At 41.0% G+C, this 23,731-nt stretch overlaps 1 protein-coding gene across 2 annotated transcripts in view; it reads right to left on the bottom strand.

The window, feature by feature from the left end:
* The window catches only part of lmbrd1 (LMBR1 domain containing 1), a 282,689-nt gene that overhangs the window by 178,598 nt on the left and 80,360 nt on the right, over positions 1–23,731 (bottom strand). For both annotated transcript variants that reach the window (XM_060821284.1, XM_060821285.1), the window contains 2 exons: positions 15,252–15,349; positions 10,133–10,200 (listed from right to left, as the gene is read on the bottom strand). In XM_060821284.1, coding sequence (XP_060677267.1) covers positions 10,133–10,200; positions 15,252–15,349 — 166 coding nt within the window. The remainder of the gene's footprint in view (positions 1–10,132; positions 10,201–15,251; positions 15,350–23,731) is intronic.

The following is a 23,731-nucleotide window of genomic DNA, read 5'->3' as shown; positions in this document are numbered from 1 at the left end:
CAAATTTCCAAAGGTGTTTGAATTTGTACTGCATGTAAGGCTACCAGTTAAGAGTCCATGATGTTGGGAGTAATAACATTTCCATTGATAGAGAATTGGCTAACTAAGAGAAGACAGGGACATGGGACAAAGGATATTTTCTGAATGGCAACCTGAAACTAGGGGAGCGCCACAGGGATCGGTGCTGAGCCCACAATTATTCACAATATACATTAGTGACTTGGATGATAGAACTAATTGTCCTATCGACAAACTTGCATAAGACATAACAGATGGGAAGGCGAGTAGTGAGAACGACACAAAGATTCAATAAAGGGATACAGGTTAGTCAGAATTCTTGGTATTGTGGAGGATAAGAGGGATCTTGGGGTCCAAATCCACAGATCTCTCAAACCTGCCATCCAGATTGATAGGGTTGTTAAGACAGCGTATGGTGCATTGGCTTTCATTAACAGGAAAATTGAATTTAAGAGCCACAAGGTTATGCTGCACTCTACAGAGCCCTGGTTAGTCCACATTTGGAATAGTGTGTTCAGTTCTGGTCGCCTCATTGTAGGAAGGATGAAGATGCTTTACAGAGGGTGCAGAGGAGATTTACCAGGATGCTGCCTGAACTGGAGGGCATGTCTTATGAAGAAAGGTTGAGGGAGCTAGGGCTTTACTCATTGGAGTGAAGAAGGATGAGCGGTGACTTGATAGAGGTGTACAAGATGTTGAGAGGCATAGTTAGAGTGGATAGCCAGAGATTTTTTTCCCATGGCAGAAATGTCTATCATAAGGAGGCATAATTTTAAGGTAATTGGAGGAAGATTTATGGGCGATGTCAAAGGATGTTTCTTTACACAGAGTGGTGAGTGCGTGGAATGCACTGCCAGCAGTGGCAGTACAGTCAGAAACATTAGGTACATTTAAGTGACTCTTGGAAGTTAGTGCAATGAAGAGTGCGTAGGTTTGTTTGATCTTTGAGTAGGATAAAAGTCCAGCACAACATCGAGAGCCAAACAGCCTGTAATGTGCTGTACTGTTCTATGTTCTATAGAGGTTGAGTGAGTTGTCAAAAACTTGGCAGATGGAATAGTTTGGGAAAATGTGAGGTCATTAACTTTGACAGTAAGAACAGAACTGCCTAATATTATTTAAATGGAGAAAGATTGCAGAAAGCTGAGACAATGTCTTGCAGAGGAACACAGGGCCCCCCTCACTTGAATCATGAAAAGCTAGCATCAAAGTTCATGGGTTGTAGGAAAGACAAATGAACTGTTAGCCTTTATTTCAAAGGGAATGGAGATTCAAAACAGGAACATCTTGCTAAAGCTGTACAAGGAATAGTCAGACCACACCTGGGAACAGATATGAGCAGTTTTAGTTTACCTATCTAATGAAAGATATACTGTCATTGCAGGCAGTCTACAGAAGATTCACTAGGTGGATTCCAAATATGGAGGAATTGTCTTGTGACAGCAGATTAAGGAGGTTGGCTTTGTACTCATTGGAGTTTAGAAGAATAAAAGGAGACCTTATCAAAACATGTAAGATCTTAGGGGCTTGACAGAGTAGATGCAAAGAGGTGGTTTCCACTTGTGGAGGAGTCTAGGACCAGAGGGCCACGATTTCAGGGTAAGGAATTAGCCATTTAAGATAAAGGTGATGAGGAACATTTTCTCTCAGAAAAGAGCCAATTTGTGGAATTCTTTTAACACATAAGGCTGACCCAGTTGGGTTGTTTAGTATATTCAAGGTTCAGATAGATTTTTTGATCAGTAAGGAATCAACAGTCATATGGAAAATCAAAAATAAAACTGGAGGATTATCAGAACAGTCATAACTGTACTGAACAGCTAAGCAGTCTCAAAGAAATAAATGACCTACTTCTGCACCAAGGTCTTATGGTCTGTCAATTTTCTTCTATCACACTTCTCCAAGTAGATTTTTCTTTTCAATATTATTATCCTTTGATGATATTACTACTTTATCATTTTATGAGGTATTCACCAATCCTACAGATTACATTCACCGGTGAATTTTTTTCCATTGAAAAGTTTTAATATTGTCCAATTCAGTTAACCCTAGTCTATGGAGTCACAGAGATCTACAGCACAAAAAGGATGGAGCTTTGGCCCATTGCCTTCATGCCGATTCAAAACTATTCTAATTCCATTTTATAGCACTTGGCCCGTAGCCTTTTCGGTCTTGGCATCACAAGTGCACATACAGTCACAGTCATAGAGTTGTACAGCATAGAAAGAGACCCTTCGGTCCAACTCTTCCATGCCGAACGGATATCCAGACTAATGCCAATTACAAGTTCGCTGATGACACCACCATAGTCAGTCGAATCTCAGATGGCAACGAAACAGACTACAGACGGGAGGTGGAAGACCTGGAAAAATGGTGCACTGAGAACACCCTAGCTCTCAATGCCGGCAAAACCAAGGAACTTATTATTGACTTTCAGCAAGATGTTACTCATGTACCCCTACGCATTAACAGCACTAGAGTGGAGAGTATCAAGCTCCTGGGAATGGTATTCCACAACAAGCTTTCTTGGACTCTTCATGTGGACGCACTGCTTACAAAGGCCCAACAATGTCTCTTCTTCCTCAGGCAGCTGAGGAAATATGGCATGATGGGGAATACCCTTGGCAATTTTTATAGGTGCTCCATTGAGAGCATGCTGTCTGGATGTATCACTGCCTGGTATGGCAATTGTACCATTCAAGACCAGAGACAGTTACGGAGAGTGCCAGACAAACACAAAGGCCAACATCACATCTATAGAATCCGATGTCAAGGAAAGGTCGCCAGCATTCTCAAAGATCCATCCCACCCTGGCAATATTTTTCTACAATCTCTACCATTGCGGAGAAAGTACAGAAGCCTGAACACATGCACCAGCCGGTTTCATAACAGTTTCTACCCTACTGCTGTTAGAATACCGAATGGACTCTCAAACTCTTAACATTCGTCTATACCAGTGTTTTTGTTTTTGCCGCTGTTTACCCCCTATTATTTACTATCTATGCCACTTAACTATGTGATCTGCCTGTATTGCTCGCAAGATAAAGCTTTTCACTGTGCCTCGGTACACGTGGCAATAAATTCAATTCAATTCAATATCCTAACCTAATAAAGTCCCATTTGCCAGCACTTGACCCATGTCCCTCTAAACCCTTCCTATGTATATATCCATCCAGATGCCTTTTAATTGTTGTAATTGTACCAGCCTCCACCACTACCTCTGGCAACTCATTCCATACACACACCACACAGTGAAAAAGTTGCCCCTGAGGTCCCTTTTAAATTTTTCCCCTCTCATCCTGAACCTGTGCCCTCTAGTTCTGGACTCCTCCATCTCAGGGAAAAGACCTTGTCTATTTATCCTAACCATGCTCCAAATGATTTTATAAACCTCTATAAGGTCACCCCTCAGCTTCCAATGCTCCGGGGAAAACAGCCCCAGCCTATTCAGCCTCTCCCTATAGCTCAAATCCTCCAATCCTGGCAACCTCCTTGTAAATCTCCTCTGAACCCTCTCAAGTTTCATAACATCCTTCCGATATGAGGGAGACCAGAATTGCACGCAGTTCCAAACGTGGCATAACCAATGTCATGTGCAGCCACAACATGACCTCCTCACTCCTTTACTCAATACTCTGACCAATATAGGAAATCATACTAAACACCTTTTTCATTATCCTATCTATCTGAAACTCCACTTTCAAGGAACTATGAACTTGTACTCCAAGGTCTCTTTGTTCAGCAACACTCCCCAGAAGCTGACCATTACGTGTATAAGTTCTACTCTGATTTGCTTTTCCAAAATACAGCACCTCACATTTATCTGATTTAAACTCCACCTACCACTCCTCAGTCCACTGGCCCATCTAATCAAGATCCCATTGTACCATGAGGTAACCTTCTTTACTGTTCACTACACCACCAATTTTGGTGTCAACTGCAAACTTACTAACTGTACCTCCTATGTTCACATCCAAATCATTTATATAAATGACAAAAAGTAGTGGACCTAGCACCAATCCTTGTGGCACACCACTGGTCACAGGCCTCCAGTCTGAAAGGCAATCCTCCACCACCACTATCTTCTACCTTTGCGCCAGTTCTGTATCCAAATGTCTAGTTCTCCCTGTATTCCATGAGATCTAACCTTGCTAACCAGTCTACCGTGAGGAACCTTGTTGAATGCCTTACTGATGTCCATACAGATATCGTCCACCACTCTGCCATCATCAATCCTCTTTGTTACTGCTTAAAAAAAAACTCAACCAAGTTTGTGAGACATGATTTCCCGTGCACAAAGCTACACTAACTATCCCGAATCAGTCCTTCTTTTTCAAATACATGTAAATCTTGTCCCTCAGGATTCCCACCAATAACTCGCCTACCACTGATGTCAGGCTCACCGGTCTACAGCTCCATGGATTTTCCTTACCACTATTCTTAAACAGTGGCGCCATGTTGACCAACCTCCAGACTTTTGGCACCTCACCTGCATCAATTGATGATACAAATATCTCAGCAAGGGGCCCAGCAATCACTTCCCCAGCTTCCCACAAAGTCCTAGGGTACACCTGATCAGATCCTGGTGATTTATTCACTTAGGTGTTTCAAGACATCCAGCATCTCCTCCTCTGTAATATGGACATTTTTCAGATGTCACCCTCTATTTCCCCACATTCAATACCTTCCATGTCCTTCACAGTAAACACCAATGCAAAATAATCGTTTAGTATCTTCCCCATCTCCTGCGGCTCCACACATAGACTGCCTTGCTGATCTTTAAGGGGCTTTATTCTCTCCCTGTTAGCCTTTTCTCCTTAAATGTATTTATAAAATCCCTTTGGATTCTCCTTAACCCCTTTGCCAAAGTTATCTCATGTCCCCTTTTTGTCCACCTAATTTCACTCTTAAGTATATTCCTTCTGCCTTTATAGTCTAAGGATTAATCTCTACAGTCTATACCTGACATCTGCTTCCTTCTTTTTCTTAACCAAAACCTCAATTTCTCTAGTCATCCAGCGTTCCCTACATTTACCAGCCTAACAGGAATATACCGTCTCCGAACTCTCGTTACCTCATTTTTGAAGGCTTCCCATTTTCCAGGCTTCCCTTTACCTGCAAACATCCGCCCCAATCAACTTTCAAAAGTTCTTGCCTAATACTATCAAAATTAGGCTTCCTCCAATTCAGAACTTTAGATCCTGTCTATCCTTTTCTAGCACTATTTTAAAAGGTGTTAGAATTGGAGGTAGGTGAGCAATTTGGGGACAGTGACCACAATTTGGTGACTTTTACTCTAGTGATGGAGAGGGATAAGTGTGCACTGCAGGGCAAGAGTTATAGCTGGGGGCAGGGAAATTATGATGCGGTGAGGCATGACTTAGGATGCGTGGCTTGGAAAACTAGGCTTCAAGGGAAGGGTGCAATCGATATGTGGAGCTTGTTCAAGGAGCAACTATTGAGTGGCCTTGATAAGTATGTACCTGTCAGGCAAGGAGGAAAGAGTCGTGTGAGGGAGCCATGTTTAATAAGGAATTGGAATCCCTTGTTAAAGGGAAGAGGGCGGCCTATGTAAAGATGAGGCATGAAGGTTCAATTGGGGCGATTGAGAGTTATAAAGGTAGCCAGGAAGGATCTAAAGAGAGAGCTAAGAGCAGCAAGGAGGGGACATGAAAAGTCCTTAGTTGGTAGGATTAGGGAAACCCAAAGGCTTTCTATAGGTATGTCAGGAATAAAAGAATGACTAGGGTAGGAATAGGTCCAGTCAAGGGTAGTAGTGGGAAGTTGCGTGTGGAGGCTGAAGAGACTGGGGAGACACTGCATGAATACTTTTCGTCAGTATTCATTCAGGAACAGGACATTGTTGCCAATGTGAATATTGTGTCACAATTAATTAGAATGGATGGCTTTGAGGTATGTAGGGAAGAGGTGTTGGATATTCTGGAAAGGGTGAAAATAGATAAGTCCCCTGGGCCTGATGGCATTTATCCTAGGATTCTCTGGGAAGCAAGGGAGGAGATTTCGGAGCCATTGGCCTTGATTTTTATGTCCTCACTGTCTACAGGAATAGTGCCAGAAGACTGGAGGATAGCAAATGTGGTTCCCTTGTTCAAGAAGGGGAGTAGGGATAACCCTAGTAACTATAGGCCGGTGAGTCTCACTTCTGTTGTGGGCAAAATCTTAGAGAGAATTGTAAGGGATAGGATTTATGAACATTTGGATAGGAATAATGTGATGAAGGATAGTCAGTATGGTTTTGTGAAGGGCAGGTCATGCCTCACAAACCTTATTGAATTCTTTGAGAAGGTGACTAAGGAGGTGGACGAGGGTAAAGCGGTAGATGTGGTGTATATGGATTTTAGTAAGGCATTTGATAAGGTTCCCCATGGTAGGCTACTGCAAAAAATATGGAGGTAAGGCATTGAGGGTGAGTTGGAGGTTTGGATTAGGAATTGGCTGGCTGGAAGAAGACAGAGGGTAGTAGTTGATGGTAAAGGTTCATCTTGGAGTGCAGTTACCAGCGGTGTTCCGCAAGGATCCGTTTTGGGACTATTGCTGTTTGTCATTTTTATAAATGACCTGGAGGAGGGGCTAGAAGGTTGGGTGAGCAAGTTTGCGGATGATATGAAAGTCGGTGGAGTTGTTGACAGTGAGGAAGGATGTGGCAGGTTACAGCGGGATATAGATAAGCTGCAGAGCTGGGCAGAAAGGTGGCAAATGGAGTTCAATCTGGCTAAGATTCACTTTGGTAAGAGTAACAAGAAGATGGGGTACTGGGCTAATGGTTGGATACTTGGTAGTGTGGATGAGCAGAGGGATCTTGGTGTCCATGTACACAGATCTCTGAAAGTTGCCATCCAGGTAAATAGTGCTATGAAGAAGGCATATGGCGTACTGGCTTTTATTGGTAGAGGAATTGAGTTCCGGAATCCTGAGGTCATGTTGCAGTTGTATAAGACTCTGGTGCGGCCGCATCTGGAGTATTGTGTGCAGTTTTGATCGCCATACTATAGGAAGGATGTGGAGGCACTGGAACGGGTGCAGAGGAGGTTTACCAGGATGCTGCCTGGTATGGTAGGAAGATCGTACGAGGAAAGGCTGAGGCACTTGGGGCTGTTTTCATTGGAGAAAAGAAGGTTTAGGGGTGACTTGATAGAGGTGTACAAGATGATTAGGGGTTTAGATAGGGTTGACAATGAGAACCTTTTTCCACGTATGGAGTCAGCTATTACGAGGGGACATAGTTTTAAATTAAGGGGTGGTAGGTATAGGACAGATGTCGTGAGTTCATGGAATGCCCTGCCAGCAGCAGTGGTGGACTCTCCCTCTTTATGGGCATTTAAACGGGCATTGGATAGACATATGGAGGATAGTGGGCTAGTGTAGGTTAGGTGGGCTTGGATCAGCGCAACATCGAGGGCCGAAGGGCCTGTACTGCGCTGCATTTTTCTATGTTCTATGATGGTTGCTGGTCCCAAAGTGCTCCCCCACTGACACCTCAGTCACCTACCCTGCCTTATTTCCCAAAGGTAGGTCAAGTTTTGCACTTTCTCTATAATAGAGATCCACATATTCTATGAGAAAATTTTCTTGTACGCACTTAACAAATTTTTCTCCATCTAAACCCTTAACACCAGTCTGTTTGGAAAGTTAAAAACACCTACTGTAACCACCCTATTGTTATTATGGATGACTGAAATCTCCTTACAAATTTGTATATCAATTTCCTGCCGATTATGGGGGGTCTATAACACAATTCCAGTAAGGTGATCATCCCTTATTTCTCAGTTCCACCCAAAAACATCCATGGATGTATTCCAAAAATATCCTCCCGAAGTATAACAGTAATGTTATCCCTTAACAACACATTCCTTCTTATAACATTTGTATCCTGGAACATTAAGCTGCTAATCCTGTCCATCCCTAAGCCATGTCTCCGTAATTGCTATGATATCCCAGTCCCATGTTCCTAACCACGCCTTGAGTTCATCTGCCTTCCCTATCAGGCCTCTTGCATTGAAATAAATGCAGCTTAACTTATCAGACCTATCTTGTTCTCTGCTGTGTTCCGGCCTGCCCTGACTGCTTCTGCCACCCAATATTTGAGACATATTAATGCAATGTTGTTTGTCTATACTCAACTGTGACAACTATTTCTATAAGCATTACTGAACTGCTGTCATGGTCAAGTTTTGCAAGGTTACAGCAGTTTCATGTTAATTTAAAAAAAACTGTAATATAATTCTCAGCAGAAAAATAAATGAATTCTAATCAAAACGTGATTTTTAAAAAGGATTGCAGCACATCATAATCTCAAACAGTTTTATTATATCTTCACGGGCGAGAAGGGCAAATAGACAAAGTAGCTATTAGTACAAATGATATGGTTTTGGATCAGCAGTTATCATTGTTACCGCAAGATAAAAAGGAACGCCTATGACAAGTCCAGCACTACTGAGCCAAAGAAAAGGTATTTACATTTCACATACTTGTGATAGACTCTCATCAAAAATTCGGTTCTCACTGTCGAGAGGGAACTAAGAACAAATCAGGCACTTTCCCAGGATAGGGATTGGACGAAAAGAACTTTATATAGAGTCATATGGCTTTGTATTTTTTTTCAGCTACTTCTGGGAGGAGAGCCAATTTGTCTGGATAAAACCATCGTGTTGATGCAGCTTTTAGTTATCACTTGGTATAAAATCTAAAGATGGTCAAGACCAGATCGGATCAACTGACAGTTCCAAAAACTGAAAAATTCTTTACAGCCCATTAACTTCTACATTTTTCAATTACTTATTTCACCAAAAGTTATGGAGATCCCTCTCAGACATGTTCTACCTCTTATGAGCACCTATGTTATATGTTGCAATCTGGGCGGCACGGTGGCACAGTGGTTAGCACTGCTGCCTCACAGCGCCTGTAGACCCGGGTTCAATTCCCGACTCAGGCGACTGACTGTGTGGAGTTTGCATGTTCTCCCCGTGTCTGCGTGGGTTTCCTCCGGGTGCTCCGGTTTCCTCCCACAGTCCAAAGATGTGCGGGTCAGGTGAATTGGCCATGCTAAATTGCCCGTAGTGTTAGGTAAGGGGTAATGTAGGGGTATGGGTGGGTTACGCTTCGGCGGGTCGGTGTGGACTTGTTGGGCCGAAGGGCCTGTTTCCACACTGTAAATCTAATCTAATCTAATCTTCCTGCTGAGTTCAATTCCATACCCCCATGATTGTATATCAAAAGACTGATGAATTAAGACCTCTCCCATCTTTGGAAGTCACTCTGTTTTTGGCTTGTAGATTATGCAGTCATAAGGTGTTGAGCATCCTGAGCACCATCCTGATTCCTTTGAGCATTGAATTTACATACATAACCTTGCGCTAATGTTCCAACACAATGCTGGAGATGTTATCTTCCATATAAGGCAATATGTTGTGATTTTTGTCAGTTCATTCAGTCAGAAGAGCAGAATTTTCCCAGTGTCCTGACTAACAAAATCCCTTTGTGAATACTGCCAAAAACAAAATTTCTATGCTTGTCCATGAGGTTTTTGTACGTTAGCTGGCTGCCACATTGATTTAGTGTCTGCATTTCTGAAGGAAACAGGTAAAGCAAGGCCTAGTATAAAATGAAAATGTTACAATTTTGCTTCGTACAGATGTTGTAATTGTCAAAGTTCATCCCTAACCAACAAATCATAGATTGTTGAAGTGAGAGAAAAAAGATAAGAAACAATGAAACAATTGGGCGGCACGGTGGCACAGTGGTTAGCACTACTGCCTCACAGTGCCAGAAACCTGGGTTCAATTCCCGCCTCAGGTGACTGACTGTGTGGAGTTTACACATTCTCCCCGTGTCTGCGTGGGTTTTGCCCAGGTGCACAGTCCAAAAATGTGCAGGTTAGGTGAATTGGCCATGTTAAATTGCCCGTAGTGTTTGGGGCAGGGGTAAATGTAGGGGAATGGGTCTGGGTGGGTTGCGCTTCAGCGTGTACTTGTTGGGCCGAAGGGCCTGTTTCCACACTGTAAGTAATCTAATCTAATTCTTAGCAAAATTTAGCATTTTATGCACATGTTGATTTAGCAGACAAAAACCTTGCATTTCATTTGAACAAACTTACCCAATTAAGAAAAGGATGGAACAGATAAACACAAAACCCAGGGTATACTTCAGTGCATTCTTCACTTGCTGAAAAGAACAGAGGCAATTACTGTCAGTATCAGCATCAACCATGAATGAAAATTGCAGATATCCAAGTTTAAAACAGTCGCACATTTAAGTGGATACATTTTAAAGAAAGAAACCTCAAATACAGAATAAAATAAAACAAAGAACTGCAAATGCTGAAGATTTGAAACAAAAATAGAAATTGCTGGCAAAACTCAGGTCAGGCAGCATCTGTGGAGAGAAAGCAGAGTTATTGTTTCAAGTACAGCGACTCGTCATTCGAACTGACAGCAGGTAGGAAATAGTGGTATTTATTGTGACGAGGTACGCGTGTGCACATGCATGGATAGAGTGAGCAGATCAGTAGAGACAGAACCCAGACAGAGTGTGTGAGGGAGAGATAAAAGAGGTAGGCAGATGAAAGGATTGTTGATGGTAGGCCAGGACAGAAGGGAAGCTGACTGAATTATAATGAGAGCTGAAAGTGAGAGAATGGGTAGGCTTTTCTATTCTCAGCGCTCATTTCTACTTATTCAACTTCCTTTCTGTCCTGGCCTATTATCAACAATCCCTGACCAATTCCCACCTACTTTCATCTTCTCGTTCTTTCTTCATTATGAACGTATTTATTTTCCCCTTAAAACACATGAAAAGTAAATTATGTGACATCTGTTGACACTTCTTCAGTATTATTTTATTTACATATAAAAAATTGTAGTGCGATGTAAAAACACGAAGAAAAAGTCTTTAAATCTAAATCAGACGTATTTAAATTTTCTCTTTGTGAGATGCAAAATAGTGTAAACATGGAACCACAGATCACAGGTACAAAGTTTAAATTGATAAATTTGCATTCCTTTCATTGTTTTTGGTGTTCCTATATCAGATTTGCCACCAATGAGATAAAAATTCCAAGGAAATGCTACCAACAAATCTTCAATTCACAGAATGTAAACAGGGTAAAATCAGCAAAGATAAAATATAAGATCAATTGGAACCAAGTTGTCGGTACTCAAGGCAAGACACAGCCCACAAGCTGCTATAGATCATACGAATCTAAACAAATTTAAGTGGTGGCTTGAGCCTCCCAGAAAATATGCTTTTGGATTGCTGTTGGGGTTACAAGTAGACATCGGTGATAAAGTATAATCAATATTTAAGGAAACAGGTAAAGCAATCCTGAGAAAGGTGAAGTATAGAAAAGTTCTTGGTTAAAAGTGAGCTTTGTTGCAAGCGTTGGTGCTATGTCCCTCCTCTTTACTTATAGGTCTTGGTTTCTTAAAGTGGGTGATGCCATTTCCAGTTATTTTTTTCAAGGGAAGGTAGATAGGATCTAAGTCGATGTGTTTATTGATGGAGTTCTGGTTAGAATGCCATGCCGCTAAGAATTCTCGTTGTGTCTTTGTTTTGCCTGTCATTGGATATGTGTGTTGTCCCAATCAAAGTGGTGTCGTTGTTTGGCTGTACGTACGGAAACTAGTGATAGTGGGTCGTATCTTTTGGTGGCCAGTTGGTGTTCCTGGTGGTACGTTTCCTGCTAGTTTGTCCGACGTAATGTTTTTCACAGTTCTCGCATGATATCTTGTAAATTATGTTAGTTTTGCTGATGGTATCTAATGGATCCTTTAGGTTCATTAGTCGCTATTTAAGTGTGCTGGTAGGTTTGTGGGTTACCATGACGCCAAGGGGTCTGAGTAGTCTGGAAGTCATTTCTGACATGTCTTTGATGTAAGGGAATGTGGCTATAGTTTTGATTGTGTTGTGTTTGCTTGTTTGGGTTTGTTTCTGAGGAATTGACAGATTGTGTTTATTGGATACCCGTTTTTCCTGAAAAAGCTGTATAAAATATTTTTCTTCTGCTTTTTATAGTTCTTGGGAAGAACAATGACACAGAAGCAGACCTTGACAGAATGACAAATGGGTACAGTGGGCCCTAAAAGTGAAGCTCATCACCTCTTCCTGCTTGAAGTCCAAGCATAGAGACCTGCTAGGCATGTCCCAATCTTTAAACTCCTCCCACTGGCCTCAATTTTAAGGCCATCTGAGAAGTAGGCCTGGACCTCAACTGGTCCACAATATTTTGTGGCCAAGTCAAGAGAATGCAGAAGAATGGTAGAAAGGCAACTCTGGAAATTTTATAAATCTCCCCGAAGACCCCACACCTACAACCTACTAGTTGAGGACTGTAAAATTCTCGACATAGTTGCAAAGTGACTGAACAGACCTGAATATTCAAGAGCATTTGACATTTCTGAAGCAAAAACAAATCATAAGGAAGACTCATTTACTCCCTTAAAGCCTGCTCCACTTGAATTATGAAACAAACAGAAAGGTTGGATAAACTCAGCAGCTGTGCCACAAATTATGGAAAGCGTGAGGTGATGCAGCTTGTAAGAAGTAACAAGACAAAGCACTCAACAAAAGGCAAGACTCTCAGAAGGGAGAAAGTGAGGACTGCAGATGCTGGAGATCAGAGCTGAAAATGTGTTGCTGGAAAAGCGCAGCAGATCAGGCAGCATCCAAGGAGCAGGAGAATCGACTTTTCGGGCATGAGCCCTTCTTCAGGAATGAAGAAGGGCTCATGCCCGAAACGTCGATTCTCCTGCTCTTTGGATGCTGCCTGACCTGCTGCGCTTTTCCAAGACTCTCAGAAGATCAGAGGATTCTTAGATGTTTGTCCACTAATCCACAAAGGCAGCAGGTAGGTTAACAAAGAGTTAAGTAGGTTTTCAGGACACTTAATTCCATTGGGAGAAAATGAGAACTGCAGATGCAGGAGATCAAAGTCGAAAAGTGTGGTGCTGTAAAAGCACAGCAGGTCAGGCAGCATCCGAGCAGCAGGAGAGTCAGCGTTTCTGATATAAGCCCTTCACATCAGGAATGTGGGCAGGGGAAGGGGGCTGAGAGACAAATAGGAGGGGGGGTGGGGCTGGGGTGGAGGTAGCTCAGAAGGCAATATGGAGGGTTGGATCTGGGATGAGGTAGGGGAAAGGGAGGTAAGGAAGCTGGTGAAATTGACTTTGATGTTGTATGGTCGAAGGGCCCCATTGTGGAAGATGAAGCATTCTTCCTCCAGGCGTCGGGTGGGCAGGATTTGACGATGGAGGCAGCCCAGGTCTTGCATGTCCTTGACTGAGTGGGAGAGGGAGTTGAAGTGGTCAACCACAGAGCGGAGGGCTTGTTTGGTGCACGTGTCCCAGAGATGTTCTCTGAAATGTTCCGCGAGTTGGTGTCCTGTCTCTCCAATGTAGAGGAGACCACATCGAGAGCAACGGACACAGTAGATGAGGTATCTGGATGTGGAGGTAAATCGCTGCCTGATATGGAAGGATCCTTTGGGACCTTGGATGGAGGTGCGGGGGAAGGTGTGGGCACAGGTTTTATATCTCTTGCTGTGGTAAGGTACCGTGCCAGTAGTGGAGAGATACTTGATTGGAGGCATGGATCTAACAAGGAAGTCGCAACGCGAGTGGTCTCTCTGGAATACTATAGGGATGGGGAGCGAACTATATCTCTGGTGGTGGGGTCTGACTGTAGGTGGCAGAAATGCTTTGTATCCAAAGATTGATGAGGTGGAAGGTGAGGACTGGAGCTTCTATCCTTGTTGTGGTTAGAGGGATGGGATTCAAGGGCGAAGGTGTGGAAATTGGAGGAGATACACTGGACTGCATGTTCACCAAGCTTTGGGGGGGGGGGGGGGGGTCCTTGAAGTAGGAGTTCTACTTCAAGGACCACCTCTCTCCCCACACCCCACCCCTGACTAGGGCAACATGCAGTCCAGCGCACCTCTTCCACTTCCCACACCTTTGCCCTTGAACCCCACCCCTCTAAACACAACAAGAAGAAGGAAGTTATGTTGAAGCTGTACAAAACTTTGGCGAGGTCACAGTTCAAGTACCATGTGCAGTTCTGGTCACTGCACTATGGAAAGGATGTTATTACTCTAAAGAGGGTACAGAGGAGATTCACCAGCATGTTGCCTGGGATAGAGTAATTTAGCTATAAGTAAGCTTGAGTTGTTTTTGTTGGAGCAGAGAAGGCAGAGAGGAGTCCTGATTAGGGTATATAAAATTATGAGAGGCATGCACAGGATGGATAGAAAGCAGTTCTATCATCAGAGGGGAGAGCAAGGGGACATAATTTTAAGATGAAAGACAAGATATTTAGAGGGGATCTGAGGAAAATTATTTTCACCCAGTGGGTTGTGGGAATCTGAATTGCACTGTCTGGCTGTGCAGTTGACATGGGAAACCTCACAACCTGTAAAGAGATACCTGGATGAGCACTTGAAATGTCATAATATTCAAGGTTATGGACCAAGTGCTAGAAAATGGGACTACTGTAGATTTAGAGTTATTCTTTGTTAGTGCAGACTTGATGGCCGAAGTGCCTCGTCTAGTTAGTGCTGAGTTCGGTATGACTCTTCCTCAGAACTGAATGAAATCAAGGCTGATATGGATCTTAAGACCATCCACCTTTCACAGATCCACAGTATTTTATAACTGAATTAACTGTGCTAGTATCTACTGCGTTTTGTGAAGAGAGCTCCACACTTAGACTCAGAGATGCACAGCATGGAAACAGACTCTGGTCCAACGCATCCATGCTGACCAGATGTCCTAAATTAATCTTGTCCTATTTGCCAACACCTGGCCTATATCTCTCTAAACTTTTAAATGTTGTAATTATACAGCCTCCACCACTTCCTCTGACAGCTCATTTCATGCACGCACTCTTTGCTTCTCAAGAAGGAAGAATACCTGATAGTTTTAAATCAATATTTTATCAGAACACAGCAAACACGAAGTACATTGGAAATATTCATTTCTGCTTCATGTACCACAATACCAACTTAGCAAATATGGTTTCAGGTTTAAACTGTATACCTCAAGGAGGTCTTAAACGCTTTGAAACAAATAGTCTTTCCATCTTCCTTTTGAACTGGAAACCATCCCTTTTTAACTTTGTATCTATGTGTGCATTCTTATCATCGCATCTTTAAGATCTAACCTTGGTTCCACAGTAACATTATTTCACGAATTCATTCTTTTACATCTTTTCCAGAAACTTACAGAACACTTATTGGGATCTTCATCCTCTTTGTCTTCATAGTAGAAGTAGACAAATGGGATCCAGAGGAAGACGCAAAATAGGATGATGGAATACAAGGCTGTAACAAGAGTACAGAAATTAAGTTCTGAGATTCTAAACTCAATTTCACAATATAATCATAAAAACTTGTTGACATGGAGCAGGAGCAATCTCTTCTTCAGATGGCTTTGTGATTCTCATACAGACTCTTCAAATTGATTCTGACAGAACAGTATCTAGATTTTTTGAACTGACACCACAAATGCTGTTCTAACAGAAACATCCAGGGAGAATTTCTAACATATAACTGACTCCTATCGACTTAGAGAGACCACAAAACATTTCTCCCAGTTAGTCAAGAAAAATTCAAATCTTCCCCAACTGAAATAAACAAAGGAACCATAGATGCTAGAAATCTGAAACATAAACAGAAACTCAGCAGGACTGACAGTATCTGCAAAGAAAAAAAATGTTTTGAGTCCAGTAGGATTCTCAGATTCTATGATTCTATGTAACTCCAATTCTCCTCAACTAGTTCTTCTTGGAAACTAAAATATCAAGCTGGCCGTATAAACTAATTGGATTTAAATTTAGTTTCAGAACACTAATTAAAAATATAAACTATATAAAAATATAAAATATAAAAATATAATGGATTTAATCCATTGAAAATCAGCAACTAAGATGTAAATGAAGACTTTAATGACTTGATTAAAAAGAAGTTTCAAATGATTCATAATATTTTATGTTACAATTGAGCATGCAATAACAGATAACAATTTAAAACAGCATATATTGCTACAAATGATATACTGCTTAGGAAATAAGCACAGATGTTAAGCTATGGATGAATGTATTTTTTCTATTAAGAGATAGCATCTAACATGCAGCAAATGGACTGCCTTTATCAATTTCGAAAGCAGCTAACTATTCAAAGTGCTGTAGAATGACACTGACAGGAGACTAGACAGGGTTAGAGTATAGCCAAGTTTCATTCAGAGATCTGAAATGGCAGGTATTATCATCAGCTGGGATCATAACACATTCTGTGAACTCTCTGTGAAAAAATGCAAACAGTTTTCAAAGAGATACTGATGGGCTAAGTGGGCAAAAAGTTGGCAAATAGAGTATAAAGGAAAACTGAAATCATTCATATTGGAAGTGTGTTTTTTTTAGATCAGATTCACCGTAGTATGGAAGCATGCCCTTTGGCCGAATAAGTTCACACCAACCATCTGAAGACTAACCCACCCAGACCCATTCCCCTATCCTAAATTTAGCCCTGACTAATGCACTTAACACTATGGCCAATTCACCTGACCTGCACATCTTTTGAATTGTGGGAGGAAACTGGAGGATCCGGAGAAAACCCACGCAGACACGGAGAGAATGTGCAAACTCCACACATTGCCCGAGGCTGGAATCAAACCTGGGTCCCCGGCACTGTGAGGCAGCAGTGCTAACCACTGAGCCACCAAAAGCATAGAATGCTTCAATACAAAGAGTTGGAGGTATTTGTGCACAGGACACAGAAACCTAATAGTGTAGTGGGTAATCAAGAAGGCTAATGGAATATTGGCCTTTATTTCATGTGGGATAGAGTATAGCATAGGAAGTCTTACTGCAACGGTACAAAGTGCTGGTAAGACCACATCTGGAATACTGTGAGAAATTTTGGTCCCCTTATTTTAAGGGAAGATATAATTTCATTGGAGGCAGTTCAGAGAAGGTTCAAAAGGATGATCCCCAGTATGGAGGGATTGTCGTAAAAGCAAAGGCTAAACAAGTTGGGACTCTACTCATAAGAATGAGAGGTGATCTAATTGAAGCATAGTGGATTCTTAAGAGCTTGGCAGGATAAATGCTTGTGATGATGTTTCTCTTCATGGGAAAGTCTAGGGACAGAGGGCACAGTCTCAGAAATAAGGGGCACCAATTTAAGACAGAGGTGTGGAGGAACTTCTCTTGGAGGGTTGCGTGTCTTTGGAACACCTTGCTACAGAGTGCTGGGGGGGGGAGTGGATCCTTATGTACATTTAAAGCAGAGACAGATAAGTAATTGATCAGTTGGGGTATCAAGGGTTGTGGGTAAAGGGCAAGAATTTGCACATGAGGAATGTCAGATTAGCCATGTTCCTTGTGAACAGTGCAGCAGGCTCAAAGGCCTACTTCTGCTCCTATTTCTTCTGGTCTTACTCATCTTCTAGACCATCCTTGCTAATTCAATTGTCTTGGTCTGTAGGAAAATAAAATAGCCCCCCAAACAATTAATGAATTGCCTTTGTCACAAGTCCTTTAGTTATAGACTAGAAAATCAAAAGTTGAACAAACCTCTGGAAAATGCTGGTACTTCCTTTAAACAAAAGAACATCAAGAAAATGAATGATTTATCATTTAACGATCTGTCCAATTCTATAATAATATTAGATGTCTATAAATTACTCCCATCAACACTTCTGACACTTGCTATTTCTAATTTCTATCCATACTGATTCTATTTCATGACCGAGGACATATTGTTTCTCATTAATGTCCTTATGCTATTCTTTACAATCAAAGCTACCTGTTCTCCTTTGTCATTCTGTTCACCTTTGTGAAATACTGCATACATTGTAATATTTATTTCTCAAATTTATATCCAAGTCTTTGTCAGGCAAATTATATCTAAATGCAAGAATATAAGAATAGGAGTAGGCCATTCAGCCTCTCGAGCTGGTTTCACCATTCAATGAGATCTGCAGTCTAATTTCATATATCTGCCTTTGACCTTTATTCCTTAATGCCCTATGGTCAGCAGGTACACAGTGAAAATGGTGAGTGTCAGCTGGCCTTTTGCAATAGAAATAGCCTCATCTCTGCAAATACCTTCATCAAACACAAGCACATCCACAAAATGACATGGAGGTCTCCAGCTGGCAGGACCATGAACAAGACTGAGCAGAAAGTCATTAATCGCAGATGTCAGCCATTCCTATGAAGCACTGAGGTCGGATCAGATCACCACCTTGTATTCAGCAAGATACAATTGCAACTGATAAAAGCAATAACCATAAAATCACAATGGTCATTTGCAACGGAGACAGTGAAGGATAAGGACATGTTGTACAGGTTCCAGCTGGCCATCTCTACAGATTTAAAGCACTAATGAGCTTATGCAACAGTGCTAAGTCTTCAAAAGAGAGATTAAAGAGCATGTAGAAGCTACCATCAGGCAAGGACTGTTGGGACACTAACCCAAATGTCAAAGTTAACAGATAAAAGAGAGCTGGGGAAGAGCAAGAGGAACAAGGAAAACAACACTAAACACAGACAAGAAGGTTTAGACAGGTCATACACTCAGAGCTGTACAGCATGGAAATAGACACTTCTGTCTAACGTGTCCACACCAACCAGATATCCTAAATTAATCTAGTCCCATTTGCCAGCATTTGGCCAATATCCCTTTAAACCCTTCCTATTCATATACCCATCTAAATGCCTTTTAAATGCTGTAATTGTACCAGCATCCATCACTTCCTCTGGCAGCTCATTCCATGCATACACCACCTCCATGTGAAAACCTCATCCATTAGGTCTCTTAAATCTTTTTCCTCTCATCTTAAACCTATGCCCTCTAGTTTTGGATTCCCCCACCCTGGAGAAGGACCTTGTCTATTCACAAAATCATGAAGGGCATGGATAGGGCAAAAAGTCACCCCTCAGACTCCAACGCTCCAGGGAAAATAGCCCCAGCCTATTCAGCCTTTCCCTAGAGTTCAAAACCTCTACCCCAGCAATAGCCGTGCAAATCATTTCTAAACCCTTTCAAGTTCCACAACATCCTTCCTATCGCAGGGAGACCAGAACTAGTCTTCAAACATATTCCAAAATTGGCTGAACAAATATCCAATGGATATTCAACATGGCCTCCCAATTCCTAAATTCAATGCACTGACCAATAAAGGCAACCATATCAAATGCTGTCTTCACTATCTTGTCTACCTTCGCCTCTACTTTCAAGGAACTATGAATCTGCACTCCAAGGTCTCTTTGCTCAGCAACACTCCCCAGAACTTTACCATTAAATGTATAAGTCCTACCCTGATTTGCCGTTCCAAATGCAGCACCTCCCATTTATCTAAATTGAACTCAGTCTGCCACCCCTCAGCCCAGTGACCCATCTGATCAAGGTCCCATTGTACTCTGAGATAACTTTCTTGACTGTCCACTACACTAACAATTTTGGTGTCAACTGCAAACTTACAAACCATACCTCCTACGTTCACATCCAAATCATTTCTATACAGAAGACTGGACAAATCTGATTAGTTGTACGGGAGACAAACAGGATTGGATAGGGTTAAAAGGCCGGGAGGCACAAGAAGCAGAAAATCAAATGACTCCAAAACATGTACAGGATTGTATGGGAACTAACTGACTCCAAGAAGCAACAACACTGCACCAACCTAGGGCAAGGAAAATCTATACTTGAAAGCATCTCAGACAGCTTTACTAAATTAATTATACTTTGGTTATCTTTAAATAAAGTATTTTAAATTCAACACAACCCAAATGATGATTCAATTAAATATTAAAGTAAAGTTATGTTATTCAGATTGTGTCTTACTAGACAGCAGGTTTTGTTGACACATGGCTATGCTGATAGCGGCAGTTCTAATGCACATTCCTTTCCATCTGTCATTGCACTAAACCTTCAAAACAACATACAGGATATTGAATAAACTGACATTCAATGTGATTTGGAGAAAACTTGCTCCCCTCTGTTAATAACCCTTCCAATCCCAGCTGGCTCATCTGGGAACAAATGGGATACTATAACCCCATGCAACACACCACCAGCATATGGCTTAGGGAGTTTGACAAATAATATTCATCATGCAAGCATGAATATTTATACTCGATGGGAATGTATAAAACAGCAGGATGTCCCACTTCATTCAATATAACACACCAATAATAAAGGTTTAGGAGACAGTATTTGATAAAATATCTAATTAATTCCCTCAATAAAGGCAAAATGTTGAACACTATCTCCAGATACATTTATCATTTACTACTGTTGTCCAGCTGTTATAAAAAGACCACAAACTTTGCCAACAAAAGCAAAACCAAGATTGTTATGCACACACCAGTTAAATCTACACAGGCTTTGGATTACATTCCATTCACAGTACTTATTCACACAGTAAGGTGTATATAACAGCACAGAAATTACATTTTCATCATGTCCATGATAACAGTATAATTAGAATAATTATTATTCCATAACCATTCCACCTCAGTCTCAGAGTAGTAAAGCAAATAGCATCAATTTTGCAGTTGTCCAAGTTTAATGGTGAGTTGCTTTAATACAACAGGCAATACTATAGCTTTAGAAAATGCAGAAGTGACCGAACAGTCCATTATAATGGCCCATTAGTTCATGAACATGGTTTTATGGTTTTCTGTTAATGGAATCAAATCAAATCACTCCTGAACTTCAAAAATTCAGATATTAAAAAGGAACATGGAATTAGGTTGCCAGAATACAAGTAAGGACCTCCAGAAACCTGACAGAATTTGGCTTCTGCAAATGTTCAGAACCTCAATCACATATAGCCCGTATTTGCAAATCTTTTAACACAAATATCAAGTCATTGTTCTAATAAAATACAATTGAAGATCTATCATTACATGTCTCCCCTCCCCCACTTATGTGCATTCATCCGATCCTTTATGGGTTCTCCAGTACAAACTCTCAAATATCTTTCCAAAAGAGTTTAGTCACCACACTCTGATCTTTCTTAGCTTAACCTGAAATAATGTTTAATTGTATCCAAGAATGTCAATAGAGTAGATTACTGTTTGTGGGAGCTTACTATGCACAAATTGATTGCCAAAAAACATGCAGACTAGGAAATAGCAAAATTAAGATATCTAACAATTAACAGAGACTAGAAAACATCTGAATTGCAATTAGGATCTTTATTACAATAATTTTCTTTAAAACCCCACCCAATACTTCCTTTACAAGCAATACATCCCATTTTCCCATCCATAATTCCCATATTAACATCAAAACACCACTCTCTCCAAGCCCCACAACCGAAAAATCTACTCTGCTGTGATGCGCACCATCCACCTGCCCACAATCCTTTCAGCTATGGTAACTTCATTATTGGGCTCTCAGTACTTTCGAATGAGTTAAACATTTGCAGTGAAATTAGTTTTTTTTTGTTACTGCGGTACACAGTTAAAAATCATCCCAAGAAATATCATCCTTTTCATGTTATCCCATTCTTAACCCTTTAATGCCTCTTTGGAAATAAGGTTAGGTCAATTGCTGACCGAACATACAACACCCAAGTAGGAAAACAAGTAGAAATATTCCCTTCACCAGACAATTAGAAGTTTATTAACAACGACATTATCCTGAATAACATTCTAAAAGGATGTAATTAATAGGAACAAATTATAATTTCAGTAGGGATCAAAACCAAAATACTGTAAAAGACAACTTGATTTTAGGTAAAGCTCAATTTATACACAAGTAACACTTTCAAGGATTAGAAATAATTTAGTCAAGGATGTTGGTTTCTCTCCACTTCGCCCAACTTTCCCTCACCCAGGAAAGCAGTGAGCTGGAGGGTCCGACAGGGAAGCAGCAAAAGAGAGTTGGTGAGAGGGGTGAGTCACGTTGTGGCAAACACAGCAAGCTGACAATAAATAGATAAGAGTTCAGAATATTTTAGTCAAAAGTCAGTGATCAATTTACAATTGAAATATCTGAAAATTTTAAAGTTTTTTTGGGGGTGAGGGAGTCCACTTTACACAAAATTAACTATTACCTCATGTATATACAGTAACTAAATTATCCCAATGACACTGCCGCCCCACCCCCCGCACCGGATGAAGAAATTATCAACAAAATTTCACAGTTTGAAACTTACTTTAATACAAATCATAACCATCATAAATTAAAAATAAATCCAACAAATGTTTGGTCCAATGAAAAAGGTTTAAATAGTTAATGCAGGAACACTCAAGTCACTTACCACTCACACATAGCAAAATGTGTATAGCTGAGGTTCTCCAACTTGGCGTTAGAAAGTAGGATCTGTCACTAACTCATTTAATGAATTTGGCCCTCAAGTCACATTCACCAACAGCCTTATTCTAAACAAGGTCCTCAGATAGGGTCAAAAATAAAAAGGGGCATGTCTATGAACCTTTTCCTACTCTGCTCATGTCAGCCTAATGGCACAGTGAAGAAGGGCTCATGCCCGAAACGTCAATTCTCCTGCTCTTTGGATGCTGCCTGACCTGCTGCGCTTTTCCAGCAACATATTTTCAGCACAGTCCATTAGCCAAGCAACTAATAATATTTGTTTGGTCTGGTCCTCTGACACAAATTCTCACCATTTTTCCAAACCCGAGGTAAATGCACCACTTTTAAAATTCTGTCCATTTTAGGTCCCGTTTACAAAAATTCCCAAGATCCCATAAATTTGATTTTGCCCTTACTCCAATGTAGAAAACTGACCTTTTCATAAGGTGCTTTGCTCCTTTTTCTGTCTGTATTTGCTTTTTCCTTCTGTCTACATTTGTGCATTAATAGTCTTGGTCTTTACCTCAAGATCTGTTTTGCAACTCTCCCGTGTGTCTGGCCACTATTATGGACCCCTCAAAACATTTAAAGAAGGTAGCCCAGACCTAACGTTTCTAGTTGTTTTAGGCAGATGTAAGGTGGATATTCCAGGAGTGATGCAGCTGGTCAAATCACTTGACTTCAAGTAAAACAGAACTGATTTACACAACACCAAATGAAACACCAGCAAAAGAAAACAACATTTAGATTAACACCTATTTAAAACCCAACTGACATGATAACCCTGCAATTTAACAAAAAAGTTGTTCCAATTTCCTGCAATATCCCCATAAACATATCCCTTGGTAAAAAAAGTTGTAAATTCAAACATTATTATAAGAGAGATGTTAGAGAGATTGCAGAGGGAATCATGCAGGATCACTGGCTGAAGCATGGAACCTCTTCTCACTGCAGCAACTTTCTTTGACCAGCAGCTTTAAACAGACTGCTTGTTAAAACTTAAACCAAAATAAACTTAAATCAAAATAAACTTAAATAAATCCCTGAATTGGGAAAACTGGCCATGCCCCTTTCATTGTACAACTGTTTTAAAGAAAACCTAAAAGCCCTTTTCCCTGACTGTTGCTTTGGGCATTATCTGCTAGTCTTTACTAAAAGATCCCAAATCCCAAACAAATTAGAACTTTGGCCTTTTACAACCCCTCTTGAAGAAACCAAGGACAACCCTTGTTAAAGGAGCAGCATTGTCACACTACACAATTTCCACATCTTAATTTCCTTCCTGATCACAGTGCTTTGAAATCAAGGGTTACCGGCCCACATCTTTCCCATCCTCCAACTCCAAGTGCCCAAGTGGCAATTCTCCTAACTTTA

This window comes from Hemiscyllium ocellatum, chromosome 3 (genome assembly GCF_020745735.1).
Source record: "Hemiscyllium ocellatum isolate sHemOce1 chromosome 3, sHemOce1.pat.X.cur, whole genome shotgun sequence".
NCBI classification, from domain to species: Eukaryota; Metazoa; Chordata; class Chondrichthyes; order Orectolobiformes; family Hemiscylliidae; genus Hemiscyllium; species Hemiscyllium ocellatum.
Note: the sequence above shows the minus strand (reverse complement) of the source record. Positions and strands in the feature narration are given on the sequence as shown.